The sequence below is a fragment of the Thermomyces dupontii genome (assembly GCF_041956625.1).
Source record: "Thermomyces dupontii strain NRRL 2155 unplaced genomic scaffold VTN31scaffold_1, whole genome shotgun sequence".
Lineage (NCBI taxonomy): Eukaryota > Fungi > Ascomycota > Eurotiomycetes > Eurotiales > Trichocomaceae > Thermomyces > Thermomyces dupontii.
The window spans coordinates 2,660,430-2,680,717 of record NW_027192307.1 but is presented as its reverse complement, the minus strand read 5'-3'; the positions used below and the strand labels follow the sequence as shown (position 1 = coordinate 2,680,717).

Here is a 20,288-nt window from a genome sequence, read left to right as displayed (position 1 = left end):
CAGCCTCCAATCCCGATTGATTAGTAATACCACTCAACCCACCTTGTCTACGTGATAAAAAAAGACAATCTTCCGGCGGGTCTGTCATCAGATCCCGCATTGCACAAACGTCTACCGACCAATCTTGCTCTCCGAGGCCGTTGCGTCGGCTAAGGCGATTGCTCGATGGTGGCAAGCCTTAGTTGCCTTGGAAACTTGCATTGGCAGGGTCATGGAAGTGGGAATGTTGAGTCTCGGAAAAGCCATGTATGAATTCAACCCGATGTTTTCCAGAGTGGAATCAAGGATCGTGAACTCAACCAGATCTAGTCGCGTCTGTGTTGGGGAAGGGAAACTTCAGTCGGGAGGGGCGGAAAGACCAAATGCGCAATTGCACCACCAGTTCCTTCAGCTATCCGTACTTCGAGTACGGCGAAGGAGGCTCTTCCAGCTTTCAGCAGACATCGTTTCAGCGCTTCTGTTTCGAAAGAGAATGTCGCGTTTTGGGCGCTTGGAATAGCACCTTTTCCACTGTACCTTTTTTCCATCAGCAGGATAAGTGAAAGCGCCAGTTTAGACTCCGTTCATGAAACAGTGATGCTGTGATGAATTTCGCCGAGTAGGTACTCGGTAGGTAGGCCGATTATGCTAGACGTCTCCTCCGTACGGAGTACTCCGTGGTCGTACGTACATCGTAAGGTACATGCTAACCGGGCGTTGTGCATCTGATCAGCATACATCATTGGTACTCACGTCAGTCACCTTCTCCTCCTGCACCCGCACACACTGATCAGAGCTGTCAACTGCCGAGACATCGCATCGCCAGCCCGCTAATGAGGAATGATGATGGACCAGGTCACCTGACTTCCAGAACCCACGGCAAGCTCCACTACGGTTCAATCGCCGATGAATTTAGCCGATTTGCTTCCGCAGGAATTTTCCGAAAAATCAACTGTCATAATCCCCCGTCATAGGTCAAGTAAGACAGAACTCCGTAGTCGTGAAAGGGAAAATGCTCGAAGCCGCAGGGCTAAGTACTAGATTATATGGTTTCGTGAGATTTGGCCAAGGCCCACTGGTGATGAAATGTCTTATATTAACCGTGAACATTGTAGAGAATTTGACATGGAACAAAACAAAGCTGGAAGCTCTCAGCACATTGGACATACCATGATCCGTTCCCTCGAACACCTGAGAATTAACCGTGATAAGCGTGTCTTCCCGCGGGGTCTGAGGGGCGCATCCGCCAGCAGAGCTGCAAAGCATCACGAGGACACCAATCATGGTGATAATAATGGCCGTCCAGCTCCTAATCTGTAATACCCGATCATGGCCGGCACCCCACCGATTGCTCCGGTATAAACGGGCAAGTTCTACGCACTGCAGACGCAGCTTCTTCTGCCATCTGACGAAACCTGGACAACGCTTGGGGAAATGAGCGTCGCAAGTGCACTTACAAAGCCCAATATCGGGGTCTACACCAACCCCAACCATGATCTGTGGATCGCAGAGGCAAGCCCGTCGTTAGACGACGTGAAGACGGGCGCCGGCCTCAAACCCGGCGAAGTTACGGTCGAGATCCGCAGTACGGGAATCTGCGGGTAAGGTTCGGAGACTGGAGAGGCTGGAGGCCGTGAAGGCTGATTCGGATGCGATTATAGATCAGACGTGCATTTCTGGCACGCAGGTTGCATTGGGCCGATGATCGTGACCGGCGATCATATTCTGGGGCATGAGTCGGCAGGTGTCGTTGTCGCCGTCGCGCCCGACGTGACGACGTTGAAGCCTGGCGACCGCGTGGCCATTGAGCCCAATATCATCTGCAACAAGTGCGAGCCATGCCTAACCGGCCGCTACAATGGATGCGAAGCCGTTGAATTTCTCTCCACACCGCCCGTACATGGTCTCCTCCGCCGCTACGTCAACCACCCTGCGATCTGGTGCCATAAAATTGGCGACATGAGTTTTGAGAAAGGCGCGCTGTTGGAGCCCCTCAGTGTCGCTCTCGCGGGCATGGACCGGGCGGGTGTTAAGCTGGGTGATCCCGTTCTCGTAGCCGGTGCTGGCCCTATCGGTCTTGTTTCTCTCTTGTGCGTCAAGGCCGCTGGAGCTGCGCCGATTGTCATTACCGACATCGACGAAGGCCGGTTACGCTTTGCCAAGGAACTGGTCCCCAGCGTCCGCACATGCAAAGTTGCGGTCGATCGAACTCCCGAGGAAAATGCGGCGGGAATTCTGGATGCGCTCAACGATGGTCACGGCGATGCCCCTGACGCGATCCGGCCGAGGGTGGCGCTGGAGTGCACCGGTGTGGAGAGCAGTGTTGCGTCGGCCATCTGGAGCGTCAAGTTCGGGGGGAAGGTCTTCGTCATCGGGGTCGGCAAGAACGAGATGAAGATTCCGTTCATGCGCCTCAGCACCTGGGAGATTGATCTGCAGTACCAGTACCGGTACTGCAACACCTGGCCGAAGGCCATTCGGCTCGTCCAACACGGCGTGATCGATCTCTCGAAACTGGTCACGCATCGGTTCCCCATTGAAGATGCCGTCAATGCTTTCAAGACGGCAGCGGATCCGAAGACGGGGGCCATCAAGGTCCAGATTATGAGCTCGGAAGAGGATGTTAAAGCTGCCGCCGGTGCTGCTCAATGAGTTTACATGTAAATAAGTATCTTCTTTGGGCTGAGTGTGTCTATTTAAAGAGTATAAATAACTAGTACTACTACTTACTCGTACAGCCAGCAATCGAGAATAAGATCCCCTGTTGGATGCTTAGGGTCGGGAACTCTTTGTTTGACCAGACTACGAGTACAATGCATGATATTCATGTTCTTTATCCGCTCCATATTCGTCCTATGTTTGACGGAGGGTCGGGGTGTTTGAGAAGTTCGACAGTTGGTATACCACAATCAACAGGAGACTCCTTACAGTACGGAGAATGCACAGAGGAGGCTACTCCGTACCCGGTGCTTTGAGACGCTTTACCGTCAACTGAGCTCGGCTTCGGCTTGTTGAGCTTTGATGATGGTGGGGAATTTTTGAATCCCGAGAATGATTATGAAATGAAAAGCAGGCGGAGATTTGACAGGGCACGCAGAACCGAGGTCAAGCCTTAAAGAAGTATTCGAGGTACAGTATTACTATTATTCATTACTTACTGAAGAAGGGAAATGGTTCCTGGCAACACACCATGGAATGCAAAAAGAAAGTCAGAGAACTCCCGCAGCGGACAATTATCGGACTTGGCACTCCAACCTCCCCAGCCGGGCCCCCGGGTTTTTGCTCTTTCCTGAAATCTGGAGTTCTGGACAGACACCCCGATGAACCAACCGTTCGCAGGGACCAGTTCCAACGGTGGCATGACCACTCATGGACACCTGCCCAATCGGTTCTGCCCTGACCCTGAGTCCCTGACACTACCTAAAACCTACTTACCCGAATCGGTATCCACGGAAATGGCTGAGTAAGCGCCAAGAAAACCTCGGATCAAAGGCAGCAAGGCGAGTGGCCGGGGTAATGTCGGGAATTCGGAAAAACTAATTTACCTCCTCCGCCTCTTCCGCTTCCAGAGTCCAGACGAGCTCATACTGTAGTGACAGTGTCAAAGTATACCTGCACAGAGGGAAGCCAATGACCGCTGCGGCCAAGACGGGATCATCCCGATCGACAGGCATCGTATTGCCACGCACTGCGATTGGCGAATTTGGCGTGTACCTTGGTCATGGCAGAGCTTGGATAATGGATACCTACTGTACTGTACATAGACCTAACCCTGACAGAAGAGTCAGGTCAGGGCAGCCTCGGCATGCTCGGAGCTCGGGACTCGCATCGGTCGGAGAACGCTGGTGGAGGAGTAAGTACGATACAGTACTATTGTACTCGTATGGAGTCCATCTACTCAATCAGACCATCGGGAATGATCGAGAAGAATGGGACAATGTCACCATGGCGCAGGCGGGACTGGGAGTGCGACGAACCCCGCAGTTTCGTTTATGCAGGACAGGAAAATCGAAACATTTCACTCAGACCAGGGCAGCCGACAAGCATACTATATAAAGGGTCCAATGATCCTGCAGTAGTCTCTCTCCCTCGAAGCGCGGCCGTTCGTTGCATGTCCCTGTTCAAGCACCGTTGAGCTGAACTGGGCATGACCATGTTGACCAAGCCCTTCCTCCTCGCACTCGGTGCCTGGGCCGCTGGCGCTCTGGCGGCTCCCGCACCAGCAGCGTCGTCTTTGGAGCAATGCCCCGGCTACAAAGCGACCAATGTGCGGCAGACTCGCCATTCCCTGACCGCCGATCTGAAGCTGGCCGGCAAGCCTTGCAACACCTATGGCAAGGACCTAGACAATCTGGTGCTCAAGGTTTCCTACGACACCGGTACGTGACTTTGCAAGCGGGCCCGCCGCGGCATTGCATTGTGGTCGCTAAACTCGACACATCGCAGATACTCGCCTCCACGTCCAGATCTATGACCGCGATGAGGAAGTCTATCAGGTCCCCGAGTCGGTGTTCCCTCGTCCCAAGGTCACCGACGGCGCGCGTCGTCCAGCCTTGAAGTTCGACTACACCAAGGAACCCTTCTCGTTCGCGGTCTCGCGCAGAGACAGCGGCGAGGTTCTGTTCAACTCGTCCGGCTCCAATCTGGTGTTCCAGTCCCAGTATGTCAGGCTCCGCACGGAATTGCCCGAGGAACCCAACCTCTACGGCCTGGGTGAACACTCGGACCCTCTGCGTCTCCCGACGGAGAACTACACGCGCACAATCTGGAATCGTGATTCGTACGGCATCCCCGAACGGACCAACCTCTATGGAGCTCACCCGATCTATGTCGACCATCGGGGGAAGAAGGGCACCCACGGAGTGTTCCTTCTCAACTCCAATGGTATGGACATCAAGATCAATCGCACGACGGATGGCCAGCAGTATCTCGAGTACAACACCATTGGCGGCGTCATTGACCTGTATTTCTTTGCGGGTCCTTCGCCCAAGGATGTTGCCAAGCAGTACGCTGAGGTTGCGGGCTTGCCGGCGATGCAGCCCTATTGGGGTTTTGGCGTAAGTGACAAACGGTGTCCAAAGTAAGCAAAGGCTGGGCCGTTTCTAACATGCTGGCTTTCACAAACAGTTCCATCAATGCCGCTATGGCTACCGGGATATCTTCGATGTGGCCGAGGTTGTGTACAATTACAGCCAGGCCGGCATTCCGCTTGAGACGATGTGGACGGACATCGACTACATGTACCGCCGCAGGACCTTCACCAATGACCCCGAGCGCTTCCCGATTCGGAAGATGCGGGCGCTGGTCGACTATCTGCATGAGCATGACCAGCATTACATTCTCATGACTGACCCTGCGATGAGCAAGAGCGACAATCCGGCCTATAATCGGGGAACGGAGCGAGGAATCTTCTTGAAGAACGCCGATGGTTCCCAGTATGAAGGTGTGGTGTGGCCTGGCGTGACTGTGTATCCCGACTGGTTCCACCCCGACACTCAAGACTGGTGGACCGAGGAATTCAGCATCTTCTACAATCGCGACACCGGGATTGACATTGACGGTCTGTGGATCGATATGAACGAGCCGGCCAACTTCTGCGACTGGCCATGCGAGGACCCTGAGCAGTACGTCGAGGACAACGACCTGCCCCCGGACCCGCCGCCGGTGCGGGAGAACCCTCGGCCATTGCCTGGATTCCCGGACGAGTTCCAGCCTCCTCGCAGCCACTCCAAGCGTGCGTCGGGGTCGCGCAAGGGCAAGAAGATTGGGTTGGAGGGCCGTGACTTGCTCACTCCGCCCTATGCTATCCAGAACGAATACGGCCCGTTGAGCCAGAAGACGATCGACACCGACCTCGTCCATGCTGGAGAGGGCTATGTCGAGTATGACGTCCACAGCTTGTACGGAACGAGTAAGTCTCCCCTCTTTGAAGCTGCCAGTCCGGACTGTGTCCCTGCTAATGCATTGAAACCAGTGATGAGTATGGCTTCGCGAGTTGCCATGCTGGCACGTCGTCCCACTGTGCGGCCGTTCGTGATCACTCGAAGCACGTTCGCTGGTGCGGGAGCCCACGTCGGTCATTGGCTGGGCGACAACCTGAGCAACTGGGAGCACTACCGGATCTCGATTGCCCAGATGCTTGCCTTCGCGTCCATCTTCCAGGTTCCGATGGTTGGATCGGACGTCTGCGGCTTCGGAGGGAACGTCACGGAGAAGCTGTGCGCTCGATGGGCCCAGCTGGGTGCCTTCTACCCGTTCTTCCGCAACCACAACGAAATTGGCAGTATCTCCCAGGAGTTCTACCGCTGGGAGACCACGACGGAGGCGGCTAAGAAGGCCATCGATATTCGCTACCGATTGCTTGACTACGCGTACACCCAGTTCTACCGTCAGACGGTGACTGGTGAGCCTTGGCTGCAGCCCATGTTCTACGTCTACCCGAACGATCCCAACACCTACGGCATCGACACCCAATTCTTCTACGGCGATTCGATCCTTGTGAGCCCCGTCACCGACGAGGACGCCACCTCCGTCGATGCTTACTTCCCTGACGACCTCTTCTACGACTGGTACACGGGCAAGCCGTTCCGCGGACGGGGCAAGAAGGTCACTCTGAAGAACATCGACTTCACCACGATCCCGATCCACATCCGGGGCGGCAGCATCATCCCGGTGCGTGCGTCGAGCGCCAACACCACGACCGAGCTGCGCAAGAAGCCGTTCCACCTGATCATCGCTCCGGGCCGCGACGGCAGCGCCAAGGGCAGCCTCTACCTCGACGACGGCAACTCGCTGCACCAGAAGGCCACGCTGGAGCTCGACTTCTACTACAGGAACGGCCGCCTCCGCGTGAGCGGCAAGTTCGGCTTCAGGGCTGCGGTGAACGTCGAGTCCATCACTCTTCTGGGCCAGAAGGCCAAGCCCAAGGCCGTTAAGGCGAACAGTGCTGACGCCGACGTTGAGTTCAACGGCGAGCGTGAGAGCGTCACGATCAAGACAAATCTGTCGCTCGACGAGCCCGTGGAATTGACGATTGAGTAGATTGAGGCTTCTGAACCTCTTGGGAACTGAAGGGGTGGAGTGGAGGTTTGACCTGTTCAGTTGTTGACCTGTTTCTTTATCTTCTTGGTGTACACTACGAGTACATATTACTCTGTAGTTTATCTTAATCGATTTTTTTTTTTCTCTTCGCGATTTGTATTGTCCTTTTTACCCTGACCATGCTCTCGGACGCACCAACACAGTTGTGTCACACTAGAACCGTTTCAGCATAACGGGCAATTCGTCTGAAACCGAAGCTCCAAAGTCTTCAAACTCGTTTCGATCGTTAGTTTTTGCAATGACCACCAACCTATTCTCTGGGACTAACTTATTTCAAAACCGTTTTGTACCAATGCGGTGGTTTGTTGAGCCTTCTTAACGGCGTCCATGAGTCAGGAAACCCAAGTCGCTTTACCGACGTGACAGGGAGCCGGCTACGATAGGTAATGATGAATTTATTTTCTTGAACATGATATCTTCCTTTATTGGCGGCTTCAAGCAATGGTTTCTACTTTGGAGATTTTGAGACTTGAGGTATTGTTATGGGAATGGAAGGAGTAATCCCTTTCGACTGTACCTGCTCATTCCACGGTTTCCCGCCTAGGTGCGTTCAAGGAGTCCATAATCCGATTCTTATTTGACAGAGGATGTGAAGTAGTATATACATGCGTACTCGTACATTGATATCGACATGCCAAGGTAGCAAACTCACTAAAAAAAATCCCGAAAGGACTCAAAGACAAATCTAGATTTGCTTCGAGGGAGAAAGCAGCTGGTCTAGAGTACAAATAACAAAAAAGGGTATTATGTAAAAAGTACAGTACCTGAGAAATGACCATGTCGATTACAGGACAAAGCCGACCAAGACAACCAGAGACGTGCAAAGAGCGATCAGGGAACCCGACACGCGAGAGCTCAGCACAGCCGCATCCGGCGCCTCCAACTCCGAGGCAGCGGCGGACGACTCCGCCGACGAGTCGTCATCGGAGTCCGTCCCGCTGGTGTACGTGATGCCGGTAATCGGGTTGGTTATAGCATCCTTGTCGGAAGACGACGGGGACGAACCACTGGTGCTGGAAGAAGGGTCGGAGATCTTAGTCTTTGTCGAGTCGGAAGTCGAAGAGGAGGTCTTGTCGTCGTCATCCTTGTCATCCTTACCATCCTTGTCGTCCTTGTCGTCATCGTCATCATCATCATCACTGGGCGAGGAACCTCCAATGACCTCGATGCTGTCGGCATCGCCGCTGTGGTCGCTGTAGTGGTAGGCCTTGCCCGGGTTCGCGTTCTCAATCTTCACCTCCTTCACGTACATGGAGAAGGGAGCCTGCGAGTAATCGGTCTCGCCGCCGGCCCACTCGATGGTGCCAGGGCTGTTGTCCGGGTCACCACCCGCCCAGATGCCCACCAGCAGGCGCATCGGGGTCTGAGGGTAGTGGTCGCCCGCTTCGCTGGCCTTGAGAGTGCGCACAACTTTCCCGTTCACGATCCATTCGAGCTTGTCCTTCTGCCAATTGACCTTGTATGTGTGGAACTTGGTCTGCGGCGAGTCCACAGGGACATGCGTTTCAAGGCCGTAGATGGCCTCACCCTTGCCAAAGTAGTTGGTCTGGATGTGGGCGTTGTCCCCTCCAAGTGCTTCCTAGAAACACACAAAACATCAGCGTCAATTGTCGTTCCCTCCAGCTTGGAAAACTTATCCGCGGGGGGGTGGGGCGGGGGCTCATTTTCTTACCCAGTCAATCTCATCCAAAACATCCGACATCAACACGATGCTGCTCACGATCCCGGTGCCCGGGGCAGTCTTCATGACAACCTCGGCAGTGCCGAAGAAGAAGTACTTGCTGGTCTGGATCGTCGGGGACTGGCCCTTTCGGGCCACAGTGAGCTCGACGCCATCCTTGCCGTACGAGACGGGACCCTTGACTTCTTCCCAGTCGCTTGATTTGCCCTTTGTGAAGTCGGTCGTTAAGGTCTTGCCCATGGCTGGGTTGTCCGGGCAATCTGTAACAAGAGTAGGTACGAGCATTAGCAAGCTTTTGGCGAACCCCTCATACTAAGCAGCGCACACCTTCTTTCAGAGGATTGCAATCCGTATAGGTCTGAGCAGCAACCAAAGGCACCGCCAACAAGGCGGCGAGGGTCGCGAGCGGACGCATTGTCGTTGACGATTGGATCTAAGAACGAAACAGGGGCAACCAGGCAGACTGAAGCGGGATGGTACTCCAAGAGACTCAACAGCAAGAGGCGGGAGAAGGCGCCCTTTATGATAGCGGACTTTGAGCACTCACCGTCTTTCCATCGATGCCCTTCTCCGCTGCGGCTGACGGTTGATTGCTCTTCATCTGGAGAAGCCCTTCTGAGGATACCTCCTCCAACGCCATTTATTGAACGTTGAAGCTGCATGCTTGGCTCAGCGGGACTGTGATCCAAGCTTCATCACAATCTGATTTGTCATGGAAGCGATAGCGTTGGCACTAATAACCACCAGAGCCCGCATGAGGTTAGGGTTGTACTAATTTTGACATCTTAGTGACCGCAACGTTGCCAATTCCGGTACTTACTGTAGTAGTTAGTTTACTCCTGAATCTGATCCACACTCTGCAAGTTAAGTACTTACACCTATCTATCTTCAAGGATTGGATCAAATCACGATAAAATAGAAAATCCTGTCTGGAGAACCTGGCCGTCGATCGGTTCCTTCTTGATGTCACTGATTTACGCGTCAATGACGCGGCGGAAAACCACGTGAGCGGCAATCAATGTACGGATCCACAGGACATTGAGTATGCGGTCGGCTGTTGAATTGTTCTTGTTCAACTCCCGACATGGATACAGTAGTACTACTCTCGAGACCTGTCCTAAGAGTGCGGTCAGCTTGATAATGTGGAGTAGATGCCGAGCTGAAAGACGATCAGATATGAACAGTCAGCCCTCAATCTAACATATGCCCCACGGGATTGTTGGTAACTTGTCGAGTGTTAGGCCTAATTGATAGAAACTACTTATAGGTAAATACTAACCAGTAGTAGGGCAGCTAGGACATGCCTGAGACAGTCGCCTGCTCACCACTGTAGGAGTGGTACAGAATGCTGCCCTGGCTTTATCATTCTTGCTGCCAACAGTCATTCGGAGTCTGATTCTAGTGGCAGTACGGAGTACTGGATGTGCCAACTGAAACATGCGGATTCATAGCAAGTTCTCGTGGGAATACTTCGAGCTCTTGGGTTACGGGAAGTGATACAGTTACTACTCGTATTCCTCGATCCGATACTACCTTGTACGGAGTACCTAGGCTACTCATAACCTCTTCGTTCAACGTTTATGGGCCATTTTGATTTTCGCAATGGTACTCTGCACTCGTCCTTATGCCGCCGAAGCGAAGCAGAACAGTTGACACAGTTGCTTCAGAAGTTGGCCAAGCGGCATTTGATTGGGATTAAGTTAGTCTTTCGGCCCTGTTGCAAGCCTGCAGTGCAAAGAACGAAGAACAACTCAATCAGCTCTCGAGGCTCCGACAGTTGGACAGTAAATACTACTCGTACTCCGTCGTGGTTGGTCAAGAACGTCAGGATTCAACAACTTCACCATCAGCTGTCAGCCCAGGGCTTGGCATAAAGGCTACCTACGGTAACCTCTCGTACTCGTACATATCTGCTCCACAAGACAAGGCGAAGCTCGCTTGCATTCTTGCCCAGGTTTTTCCGTTCCGAGAGTCTAGCAAAGGCTATCGGGCAAGGCACTTGGCAATCAGCATCGTACCAGGGCGATAGTAAAAATGGAGGCTCTGTTGAACAGATTCATGGTTTAATTATTTCGATGCAAAGAAGGCATCGGTTTCACCAGCTCCTCAACGTGTCGGAAATTCCACAGCATTGTAGCCTACCTATACCCTAATCGCACCGTCGCACGCCATGTCCGCCCCAACTGACAATGCATCGGCTCTGACGCGAAGACGCGCACCGAAACCCTCCACACCATATCAAAACGTTTTTCGAGTGCAATTCCCAACGTCGAATCAGACGGCGCAGTCTGATTCGCATCCCGTAAAGAGACAATCTGTCAAGCGGCGGAGTCATCGCAAATCGAGACTGGGATGCGGGAATTGCAAACGCCGACGAGTCAAGGTGAGCCCAGGCAAAAAAAGGTTCCGGATCGCGCACGTCGTCTGATGAGGTCAGTGCGATGAAACACAACCTCACTGTGAGCGATGTCGTAAATACGGGATAACTTGTGATTTCGAGACTTTGGGAGATGCTCCCTTAGATTCGACCCTCGAAACCCTGTCCCTCGACCTGATCGAGGACACCGTACGGCGGCTCGTGGGTCTCGATCAGTGGAGGCACGAGAAACTCGTGCGCTTGGGCCCCGATTCGTCTCGATATACGAACCTTGCCTATCTTTATCACTTCATTGTCGACCTTTCCCAGGTGATGCTTCAACACAATCTTCGGAAAGTCATGCAGACGGACATGATCAAAGTCGCCTTCTCGGTAAGACCTCCCGGGTCTCATATGTAATTTACAGACATGATATCCATTCTGACAGGTTTCACGACTAGTGTGACCATTTGATGCACACGATTCTGGCGGCCTCATGCCTACATCTCAACCATTGCGACCCAGGGAATAAGGCCCGACAAGCGCAGGAAGCATACCACTGGAAGAGCGCCGTCAATTTGTATCGCAAAGCAATGCGGTCACCAATCGGACCTCATAATGTTGATGCGCTGTTTGGGACCTGTATGCTTCTAGGCAGCAGCACTCTCTGTCCGATGGGGTTTCGGCCGGAGCAATCCTGGGTATTCACCTCCAATCCGGCGGATTTGAATTGGCTGGCGCTGCAAAGTGGTCTCCGCTGCCTGATCTTAATGGCTCACCCGTATATCCCCACCAGTATTTGGAGCGTTCCGTTCTTTGAAATGGGTGAGGAACAGCGAGCACTCCAGGACGACCGACCCGGTCGTGAGGGTCTCCACCAGGGTCTAGCAGATTTTTGCGGGATTGACGAGACAACCACGGCGGAAACGAGTCCGTATCATGACCCTCTGCGCATTCTGAGTCCGTTATTAGAGTTGAAGCCCTGCGATCAAGTCGAAAACTACAATGTCGTTGTCTCGTTCATTGGTCGTTTGCAACCGGAGTTTATCAACCTCCTGCGGGCCAAAGACCCTCGCGCTTTGATGATTCTAGCATACTGGATGGGCCGCATCTGCCCAATGTCATCGTTCCAGCCCTGGATTGTGACTCGAATCGTCCCCGAATGCATCGCAGTCTGCATGTATCTTGAGCAGACGAGCACGGATCCGTTTGCGTTGAGCCTACTGGAGTTTCCGGCGAAAGCGTGCGGATACTGGCGAGATAGCAATGAAGAGTTGAACCCGCTGATGACGACCGCGTTGAGCAACTTACATTTATCTAGTGCATCTTCTTGAGAAGCTCGCCTGGTTACCACAATCGCCGCTCTCCTTGATGACATCTGCCAGCAAATCCATTGTTACTCGTCTCTCGCACAAATGGTAAGCACTTCAGAATTCGGGCATACATCACACGTATATGGACTCGTCTTGTTTATCATGCGATTCTCGTCCGCCGGGCATGAGGATACCGCAATCAGTTAACCGACTATTGTTAGGGTTCTAAAACCAACTGTTGCAACAAGCAGGTGCCATAGAGAATGGGAAAGCACTTGCTGCTCTGCACATAAATCCAATCTAACCTATGAGATGTGGAATACATGCAGTAGACTGGGTAGTCCAAGCGAGTCATCCATGGAATACAAGCACTTGTGAATTGTGACAACGTTAGGGCAAGCGGGGGATTTCCGCCAACCATCTGTCGTCCTTTTCTTCGAAGTCTGTAAACATACGTACTTGTATGAAAACAATGGTGTATCTCCTTCAGCGCAAGTAGGACAGGCGAGTAAACGTGATGAAATATCACACCGCTAAATACATGCGTTTGTTCGTATGAAGTAACTTGAAGCGTTCTGCTGAGAGGAACCAGTCCGAAAGCCACTTCAACGTCCCTTGAATTCCCGTGCCACTCCGATTTCCCGTCCTCCGCCGGGGGAATTAACTGCCGCAAGCGGAATAGTGTACAGTCTGCATGTGACTTTCTCCGCCCCCCCGGCCCGTGGCAGGCCGATCTCAATTCCGCGAGTAAGCGGGGTTATCCCGCTGCTCAGTTGCGATAAGATCGAAGGATGAATACCGTGATTGCGCTGCATCGATCGGTGCATTTTTCCTCAGACTCCCGACGAAAACCTTGTATATATTTCGGTTTCAGGTCGAATTGACTCTCTATCAATGGTACCTACTCCGCTGTTTAGACTTTATCGGTTTGGCAGAACCCCCGCGGGAATACCCCGCGCCGGAAGAGCGTTGACTGACTGAACAGGGTACCTCGGGCCGGAATCTTGGAAGCGTGTATTCGACATAAGAAAGGCCTGCATCGATCTCAGAGAATCCCGCGAGACTTTCAAGAAACAAAGATTAGTACTGCACAACAACTGAGAGCAATGTCACAACGCCCGCCCTTCAAGGAAGTGGAGGCATCTCGGCCTGAATGGGACGAGTCCCGCCGTCCGACATACACGCGCACGCGGAAACCATCATGGACGCCAGGTTCCGGCCCCAACAGCAACGACCACGTCGGCAAGTCCCATGTTGAAATTGATCCCTACGCGGCGGGCCGTCCCCCGCAGGACAACTACAAGCTCCTGATCAGCGCCATTGTCCCGCGTCCGATTGGATTCGTGAGCACCATCTCCCCGGATACCAACGGCGATGGCGCACAGACCGCCAACCTCTCTCCCTTCTCCTTCTTCCAAATGATCTCCTTCGATCCCCCCTTGTTCATCCTCAGCACCACCGGAAACAAACTCGGTTCCAACCCGCCGACCAAGAAGGACACCGCGCGCAACATCCTCGACACGGGCGAGTGCACCATCAACATCATCTCGGAGCACTTCCTCGAGGCGGCCAACTTCTGCAGCATCGATGCACCTTACGGCGTGTCCGAGTTCGACATCGCGGGCCTAACGCCGGCCCCCTCGGCGATCGTCAAGCCCCCGCGCGTCAAGGAGGCCGTGTTCAGCGTTGAGGCCAAGTTGGTTGAGAACCGCGAGTTTCATTCCCGCGTCGATCCGTCCAAAGTTTCGGCCACGTTGCTTGTTCTCGAAGGGGTGCGGTTCTGGGCTCGCGAGGATGCGATCGATGAGAAGCGCACGTTGATTGATATCGACAAGTTGCGCCCGATGGCGCGGTTGGGAGGGATCACGTATTCCCGAACCAATGATCTGCTCGAGATTCCCCGTCCCCAGTGGGACAACTTGTCCGATGAAGATAAACAGAGATTCTCCAAAAAGGATCGATAGACGAAACAGAAGTCATGAACGTTGTTTTTTTTATTCTTTGAATATGATTCATCTACATACAACTGCCGAGAAAGCTACAAAGGGTACTACAACAATATACGAAGAAAACACCAAACAGCTTCCCCCCTCCAAAGGCGCTCATCGTCATTGCCGGAAGAGCGCTACCGTCGAACAGAAATTGCTCGTGTTGTCCCCTTCCAGCACCAACGCCTCCCCGGATGTAGAGGTGAACATGTTCTGGCTTGCCTTGGTGCTGATGCCGAACATCGTTACCTGCGAGCAGTCCACCTCGATCATGTTCTCCTGGCACGACTCCGTGTCCAGGCAACTCTGTCCGTAGTTTTCGAAGAAGCTGTACAACCCGCCGCCGTAGATGTATACGTCCGATGAGCCCAGCACCCGCAGGCCCCAGGCTTTGCGGCAGCCGTCGGTCGTGCAGGAGGCGAAGTCGGGATCGTTCCACTTGCTCTGAGGCTTGAATGGAACCAGGGCATTGGGATTGGCTTGGTAGTACCTGCAACGCCATGTTAGTGACAAAAACCACCAATACATATAGTACTATATATGAAGACGGGGCCCGGATCGTCAAGGGATGGACGTACGGCGTCTCCGTCTGAATCAGTCCCATGAACACATTCTTGGCATTCTGAAGCTGGTAGTTGTACAGCTGGTTGTGCTCCGACCCCGTGCCGTAAAACCACACCGGATTCTGTGACTCGATCAACACGCCGCGCCCGTTGTAGATGTTGATCTGTTTGTAGTCGTCCAGGTCGAGCTCGTGGTCCGACACCCAGAACCACGAGTTCTCCACGTACACGCTCGCCTGCTCCGTCACATGGAACAGCATGAACGCTCCCCGGCACTCCGGGTCGGGCGTCGTCGTCACGTCCGGGGTCTTTGCGCATCGGTCGCTCTGCAGCTCCGTGCCCGCAGAACCACCCACGCGGAAATGCACATCCCACATGCCGGCCGAGCCCGCGCTGCTGCCGGCCACGTTCCACTGCATGAGGATGGCGCCCGGAGCAGGGCCCTTGGTTTCGAGGATCAGGTCCGAAATCTCCACGTCGCCGACATCGCCGGGCTCGCCAATCTGCAGCATCGGGATAGGGTTCTCCTCGTCCTGGAAGGCTTCCCCGGTTGCCATCAGCAGCGGCCAGATCTCGCCGGTGATCTTGATATTCTTGGGCACTTTGATCGTCGACGTGATCAGATATGCACCGTGGTCAAAGTACACAATCTGGTCACTGGTAGCGCTGTCAAAGACTTTCTGAATGGCTGCAGTGTCATCCGTCTTCCCATCACCTTTGGCTCCGGCATCTTTGACGCTGACGAATGAGCTGGCGGGCACATTGTTGTAGAATGGCCTCGTTCGCTCAAAGATCCGCCCGTTGCTGTCCAGGAGACCACTGGGCTTCGGCGGCCGCTGGACGGGACCCTGAGTGCGCGACTTTTCCACAGTCGGCGTGGATGAGCATGCGACGGCTTGATTGGTTGGCGACGTACGGGTCGCGCTTGTACTCCCAGCGGAGCCTGACGCGGTGGACGTCTCCGCAGCGGAGGCGACGGACGTTGTTCCGACAGACGCAACGTTGCCATTTGATGCGATCACCGGTGCCATTGCAGAGGACGCTGCAAACCGAGTTTCCGTGGATGCCACGGACTCCGAATTCTGAAGACCAGCGCCAACGGATCCGGCGGCAGGCGAGGGTGCGAGCACGGGCGTCCTAGCTGGCACCATCGTCGTGCTGGTGACCGTCACAACCACCGGCGCCGGGCAGACATCGTCCCCTTCAGATAAGCTCTCAGACGCATGTCGCTTTTCAACAACGCCGGAGTTGCCGGGCGGAGTGTACGTGTTTCCTTGCACCCACGAGTCGACGACCGAGCCGCCTTCCAAAACGGTGCTACCGTCAATATGAGCCACAGCTACCTGGGAGTTTGTAAAGTCAACATTGTCGAGAACCAGCACGCCGCCCCCAATCGGGTTGCTATCCTGCGTCCAGGCCGTAACAATAGATTCCCTGGTCGTCGCGATGCTGCTGTCCAGAATCATGACAGATCCCACGGTCATCTCGGGCGGATTGTTGGACATGTTCAGAGCCACACCGCAATCGTTGACGGTGATCGACTTGAATGTCCAGGCCCAGTTCCAGTTCATGAACATGGCCGTGTTGCACCCATTGAAGGTCAGGTTCCTGGTCGTGAACTGCTGGTTGCCAAGGAACATGCCATAGTTCCCGCCGTTAAACACCAGGTCCGACATGAAACCTCCCGATCCATTGTCCATGAAGATGCCTTGCTGCACATTGTTGTCGCCACCGCGCACCATTTCAAAGCGAATGTTCTGCAAGCTCGTGGCCTGTCCAACTTGCCAATGGATGCCAGTTCCCGAAGTTGGCGGCATGCCGGTCAGATCGATCACGAAGTTCCTGATGGAGCGGAAGAAGTTGTTCTGGTTTGTGTACCAGTTCTCCCCCGTGTCGGTGTAAGGGTCAGAATCGATGACCGCCATGCCCGTGAAGTCTGCCGAAGCTTTGAGCACGGGCAGATCGAGCGCGTCGCCAACCAGCTGCGTGTAATAGTACTGAATGATGGGTTTGGACACCACATACGTGCCCGGTGGGAAGTAGACCAGGGCCGGAGTGGTGGTCGAGGAATCGCAACCTAGACCACACCGATCCCCACTCGAGATGGCGGCATTGATAGCCTCCGTGTCGTCCGTTGACCCGTCGCCTATGTGCGTCAGTGAGTGTCTGCTCTGAGCGTCATGGTCCGAACTCACCTTTCGCACCAAAGTCCTTCACATTCCGGAAGATCTGGTAGTCAGATCTTCCAAAGGCGGCCACTCCCTGGCGCTTAATGCTAGCCACCCAGAAGTCGGATGCTGCTGGAGCATTTGCTTGTGGCGTGGGCGCAGCCTTTACAGAGACAGAGACAGCCAACAGGCCGAGAGCAGTGAGCAAGTGAGTGAGAAGCATTTTGGTATCGACAATCGTGCTATGATAAATGTAGAATTCTCCGGTATCTGTCCAGCAGATGCGGAATTGTTATCTATCGAAGGAGGGTAAATTTGGACGCGGCCTGACTGGGCATCAGAATCATCAACATACGCTGGTAATGACTCCAACCCTACCAGCTGTCGGTCAGAAAGGAATGACACTTGAATCAAGGAAAGTCGCTGCAACAGACTCACACCCTGAGAAAGCCGCCAGCAGCGTAGACAAGAAAGGAGAGAAGCAGTGGCAGAGACAATCTCTGCCACGGAAAAAAAATAAAAAAAAAAAAAATAAAAAGGAGCGAATTAGGGCTGGGCTTCAATAAACAAGCGGCCCCGGAAAACAAAACAAAAGTGAATGAGTGAAGAGCCCCCAATGAATGGGAGTGAAAAAACAATATTGACGTTCTATCCGGGAAATATCCTCTTAATGAGGAACTATTGACCACCGCAAGGCACTTGGTACCCGGACGACCCTAGTTGCCGAATGCCGACCTTCACCAGCAGTGTGATTCGACACCGTCGCTGAACTCCTCCACAAGGGATCGAGACGACTTCACTCCGCCGGGGTGTCGCTCAGGCACCGAACCGATGATTGGTGGGTTGATCTCCTTGCGCGTCCGAGATGAAACGCTTCGAGTCTGTCTGGCAGGAGACGGTGTTGAATTGTGTTCGAAATCAACGTTGATCAATGAGGGAAGAGTGGCCAGAGTCGGGTTCTTTGCTGTCGGCCAAGACGCCTGGAGCAATGGGCTTGTGCTGGATCTTTGATTCCACACAAAGAGCGAGCAATAGTATTATTTACAAACAGAAGGGTGATTGACAATGGGCCATGGCGATGCCTGCGTTTAAATATTTCCAAAAACACTCCCATTCTCCATTTACAAGCTCTCCGCACGCCTCTGTTGACGCTCAGTGGCCTCCGGGAATGCTATTGTGGCATCTGTTTGACTGATCATTCCTCTCGTGATTATGGTTGTCATCACGGGGTACGGAGTACCTACCTCTACGTACATACATGTCGGTAATTCCATGTGATAACTCGAGTCTCAAGATTGAGAGAACACACGCTGATCACACCCTTATCCTCCGACGATCAGCGTTCGGTTAGTTTTCTCCCAAGCAACCACAAACATGCTGGTGCCCATCAGGATCTCACTGTGCAACGGGTTCCAAACAGTTCTGGTACTCCGTACGGAGAAATTCCAATCAAGAATGCAACTGTGTCAGACAGACATGGCATCGCAAAACGGAGAGGAAACCCCTGGGTGTCTCATCGTGTATAGAGATTCTGACAAGTGTTTCCTGGAGGGAAACCCCCTGTCCAATGATGGATGGGGTCATGCTCGGTTCTGCGGCGTCCGCGAAACTTGGTCAGTCAGGGGCTCCTGGAACACCTAGAGCCCCGAGTCTCCGTTACTGACCTCCGCCCTTCGGCCAGGCAAATTCCAAAATTTCTCAAAGCCTTAGCCCTTACGGAGTACACTTGATCCTGATTCCTAGGTTAGGTCAATCTGTACAAGTCAACGCGTTTTCAATGTTTTCCACTGCTTGAAATTTTCGTTTCGGAATGCCAAGTTAGTGGGCTTGTGCTTGGCAGTACTGTATGTACATCCGTACAGAATGCCAAGCTTGTCTGATCAACTGGTCAAGGTGGGAAAGTCAACCTACGTCATACGTGACTCTTCATCGCGGGAAATTGACCGACGAACTCGTACGGAGCAGTACACTTTGTCCTTGAATAAAGCAGACCTTCATCGACATTGTTCCCACAATCGTAGTCTTTTGTATTTTCTTTTTGCATCCCCTATGGCTTTCTTCAGAATGTGTACGAGTAGTACTTACTCGCTCTAATTCAGATTCCTATGCCTGTTGAGGGAGATCAATCTACGGGAGACTTCAAATGCAGGAAACCTACTGCTCGCGACAGGATGATGTCAAGTTGGAAAGGCCTGATCGGCACGATTACCATTCCATGCCTGAGATTCTGAAACCTAGTAGTCCATGCTTGATTTTGATGATCCAATGCTGGTATATAGACCGTATCTATCGTCAAGGATGATCTTCGCCCTCAACAGAGTGATCTCCGCTCTTTGGTTGTTCATGACTTCATTGATCAAGGAGACATTGATCTAATGATGACTTTCGTGACAGTGAAACTGGGGGTGACGATAGTGAACGACTAAAGCTGTTCCTGAATCCATAGGATCAAGTCGACTCATTGAACGAAAAGTTGTCCTGCTGAGATGCATCTGGAGTGGGAAAAGTTATCCATGTTGAATGTAGAGTTCTGTACAACTTCTGAGCTTGGTAGCAAACGAGACCGATACTGAAACATAAAAGGTCAATGAGTTGACCATCTCAAAGAAATGAGCAACTGCTCTTTGACCTCATTGTCTTGTTACTACTGTTGAGCAGGGTGCTGCTCACACAGATTCATACGATTGCGTCAGTAATCACGGATTTCGTTTTCACCAAGGTTGGCACTTGATTACTGACGGCAAAGAAATATACTTACCTTATTCTTTTGAAGATTGAACGGCCGTCGAGGTTTCCCTATTAATAGATGGCACGACATGAAAGCAACTTGTAGGTTGCAAAGAGTCCCAGTCGAACCAACTGCCAAATATCATCAACGCGGAGTCAGCTGACCATTGAATTCCTCATCGATGGTTTTTTTTTTTATAGCAAACAAGAAGAATGTCGGTGCAGTGACATCCCGAGGAATGCCATCAAGGACTGCATGTCTGCATCATCTGCATAATCAGAATCCAGGAAAAGATGTGGACTTATCCATAAGCCATGCCACATGATGCTGGGTACCATCCAACGGGATCTTGACTCCATGCTACCAACCACATACATAGCTTTGTCTCGAAGCTTGGTTTTGACGTCTCTT

The 20,288-nt window shown here is 53.0% G+C and overlaps 7 protein-coding genes across 7 annotated transcripts; 4 read left to right on the top strand and 3 right to left on the bottom strand.

Annotated features, from left to right (window-relative positions):
- Positions 1-1,413: 1,413 nt before the first annotated feature.
- Positions 1,414-2,631, top strand: VTN31DRAFT_1015 (uncharacterized protein; the record flags this gene model as incomplete). Its single annotated transcript, XM_069401026.1, has 2 exons — positions 1,414-1,580; positions 1,641-2,631. 2 exons carry the CDS (start codon positions 1,414-1,416, stop codon positions 2,629-2,631), a joined length of 1,158 nt encoding a protein of 385 aa, XP_069263871.1.
- Positions 2,632-4,126: 1,495 nt separating this feature from the next.
- Positions 4,127-7,020, top strand: VTN31DRAFT_1014 (uncharacterized protein; the record flags this gene model as incomplete). Its single annotated transcript, XM_069401025.1, has 4 exons — positions 4,127-4,358; positions 4,426-5,036; positions 5,107-5,890; positions 5,954-7,020. 4 exons carry the CDS (start codon positions 4,127-4,129, stop codon positions 7,018-7,020), a joined length of 2,694 nt encoding a protein of 897 aa, XP_069263870.1.
- Positions 7,021-7,864: 844 nt separating this feature from the next.
- Positions 7,865-9,176, bottom strand: VTN31DRAFT_1013 (uncharacterized protein; the record flags this gene model as incomplete). Its single annotated transcript, XM_069401024.1, has 3 exons — positions 7,865-8,659; positions 8,753-9,021; positions 9,089-9,176. The coding sequence occupies 3 exons, from the start codon at positions 9,174-9,176 to the stop codon at positions 7,865-7,867; spliced, it is 1,152 nt and encodes a 383-aa protein (XP_069263869.1).
- A 1,755-nt stretch (positions 9,177-10,931) lies between these two features.
- VTN31DRAFT_1012 (uncharacterized protein) lies at positions 10,932-11,537 on the top strand (the record flags this gene model as incomplete). Its single annotated transcript, XM_069401023.1, has 2 exons — positions 10,932-11,144; positions 11,199-11,537. 2 exons carry the CDS (start codon positions 10,932-10,934, stop codon positions 11,535-11,537), a joined length of 552 nt encoding a protein of 183 aa, XP_069263868.1.
- A 580-nt stretch (positions 11,538-12,117) lies between these two features.
- Positions 12,118-12,594, bottom strand: VTN31DRAFT_1011 (uncharacterized protein; the record flags this gene model as incomplete). Its single annotated transcript, XM_069401022.1, has 2 exons — positions 12,118-12,495; positions 12,562-12,594. The coding sequence occupies 2 exons, from the start codon at positions 12,592-12,594 to the stop codon at positions 12,118-12,120; spliced, it is 411 nt and encodes a 136-aa protein (XP_069263867.1).
- Positions 12,595-13,324: 730 nt separating this feature from the next.
- VTN31DRAFT_1010 (uncharacterized protein) lies at positions 13,325-14,394 on the top strand (the record flags this gene model as incomplete). Its single annotated transcript, XM_069401021.1, has 2 exons — positions 13,325-13,356; positions 13,416-14,394. 2 exons carry the CDS (start codon positions 13,325-13,327, stop codon positions 14,392-14,394), a joined length of 1,011 nt encoding a protein of 336 aa, XP_069263866.1.
- A 144-nt stretch (positions 14,395-14,538) lies between these two features.
- VTN31DRAFT_1009 (uncharacterized protein) lies at positions 14,539-17,372 on the bottom strand (the record flags this gene model as incomplete). The annotated part of the gene is made up of 3 exons (XM_069401019.1): positions 14,539-14,908; positions 14,997-17,127; positions 17,177-17,372. 3 exons carry the CDS (start codon positions 17,370-17,372, stop codon positions 14,539-14,541), a joined length of 2,697 nt encoding a protein of 898 aa, XP_069263865.1.
- Between the last annotated feature and the right edge of the window lie 2,916 nt (positions 17,373-20,288).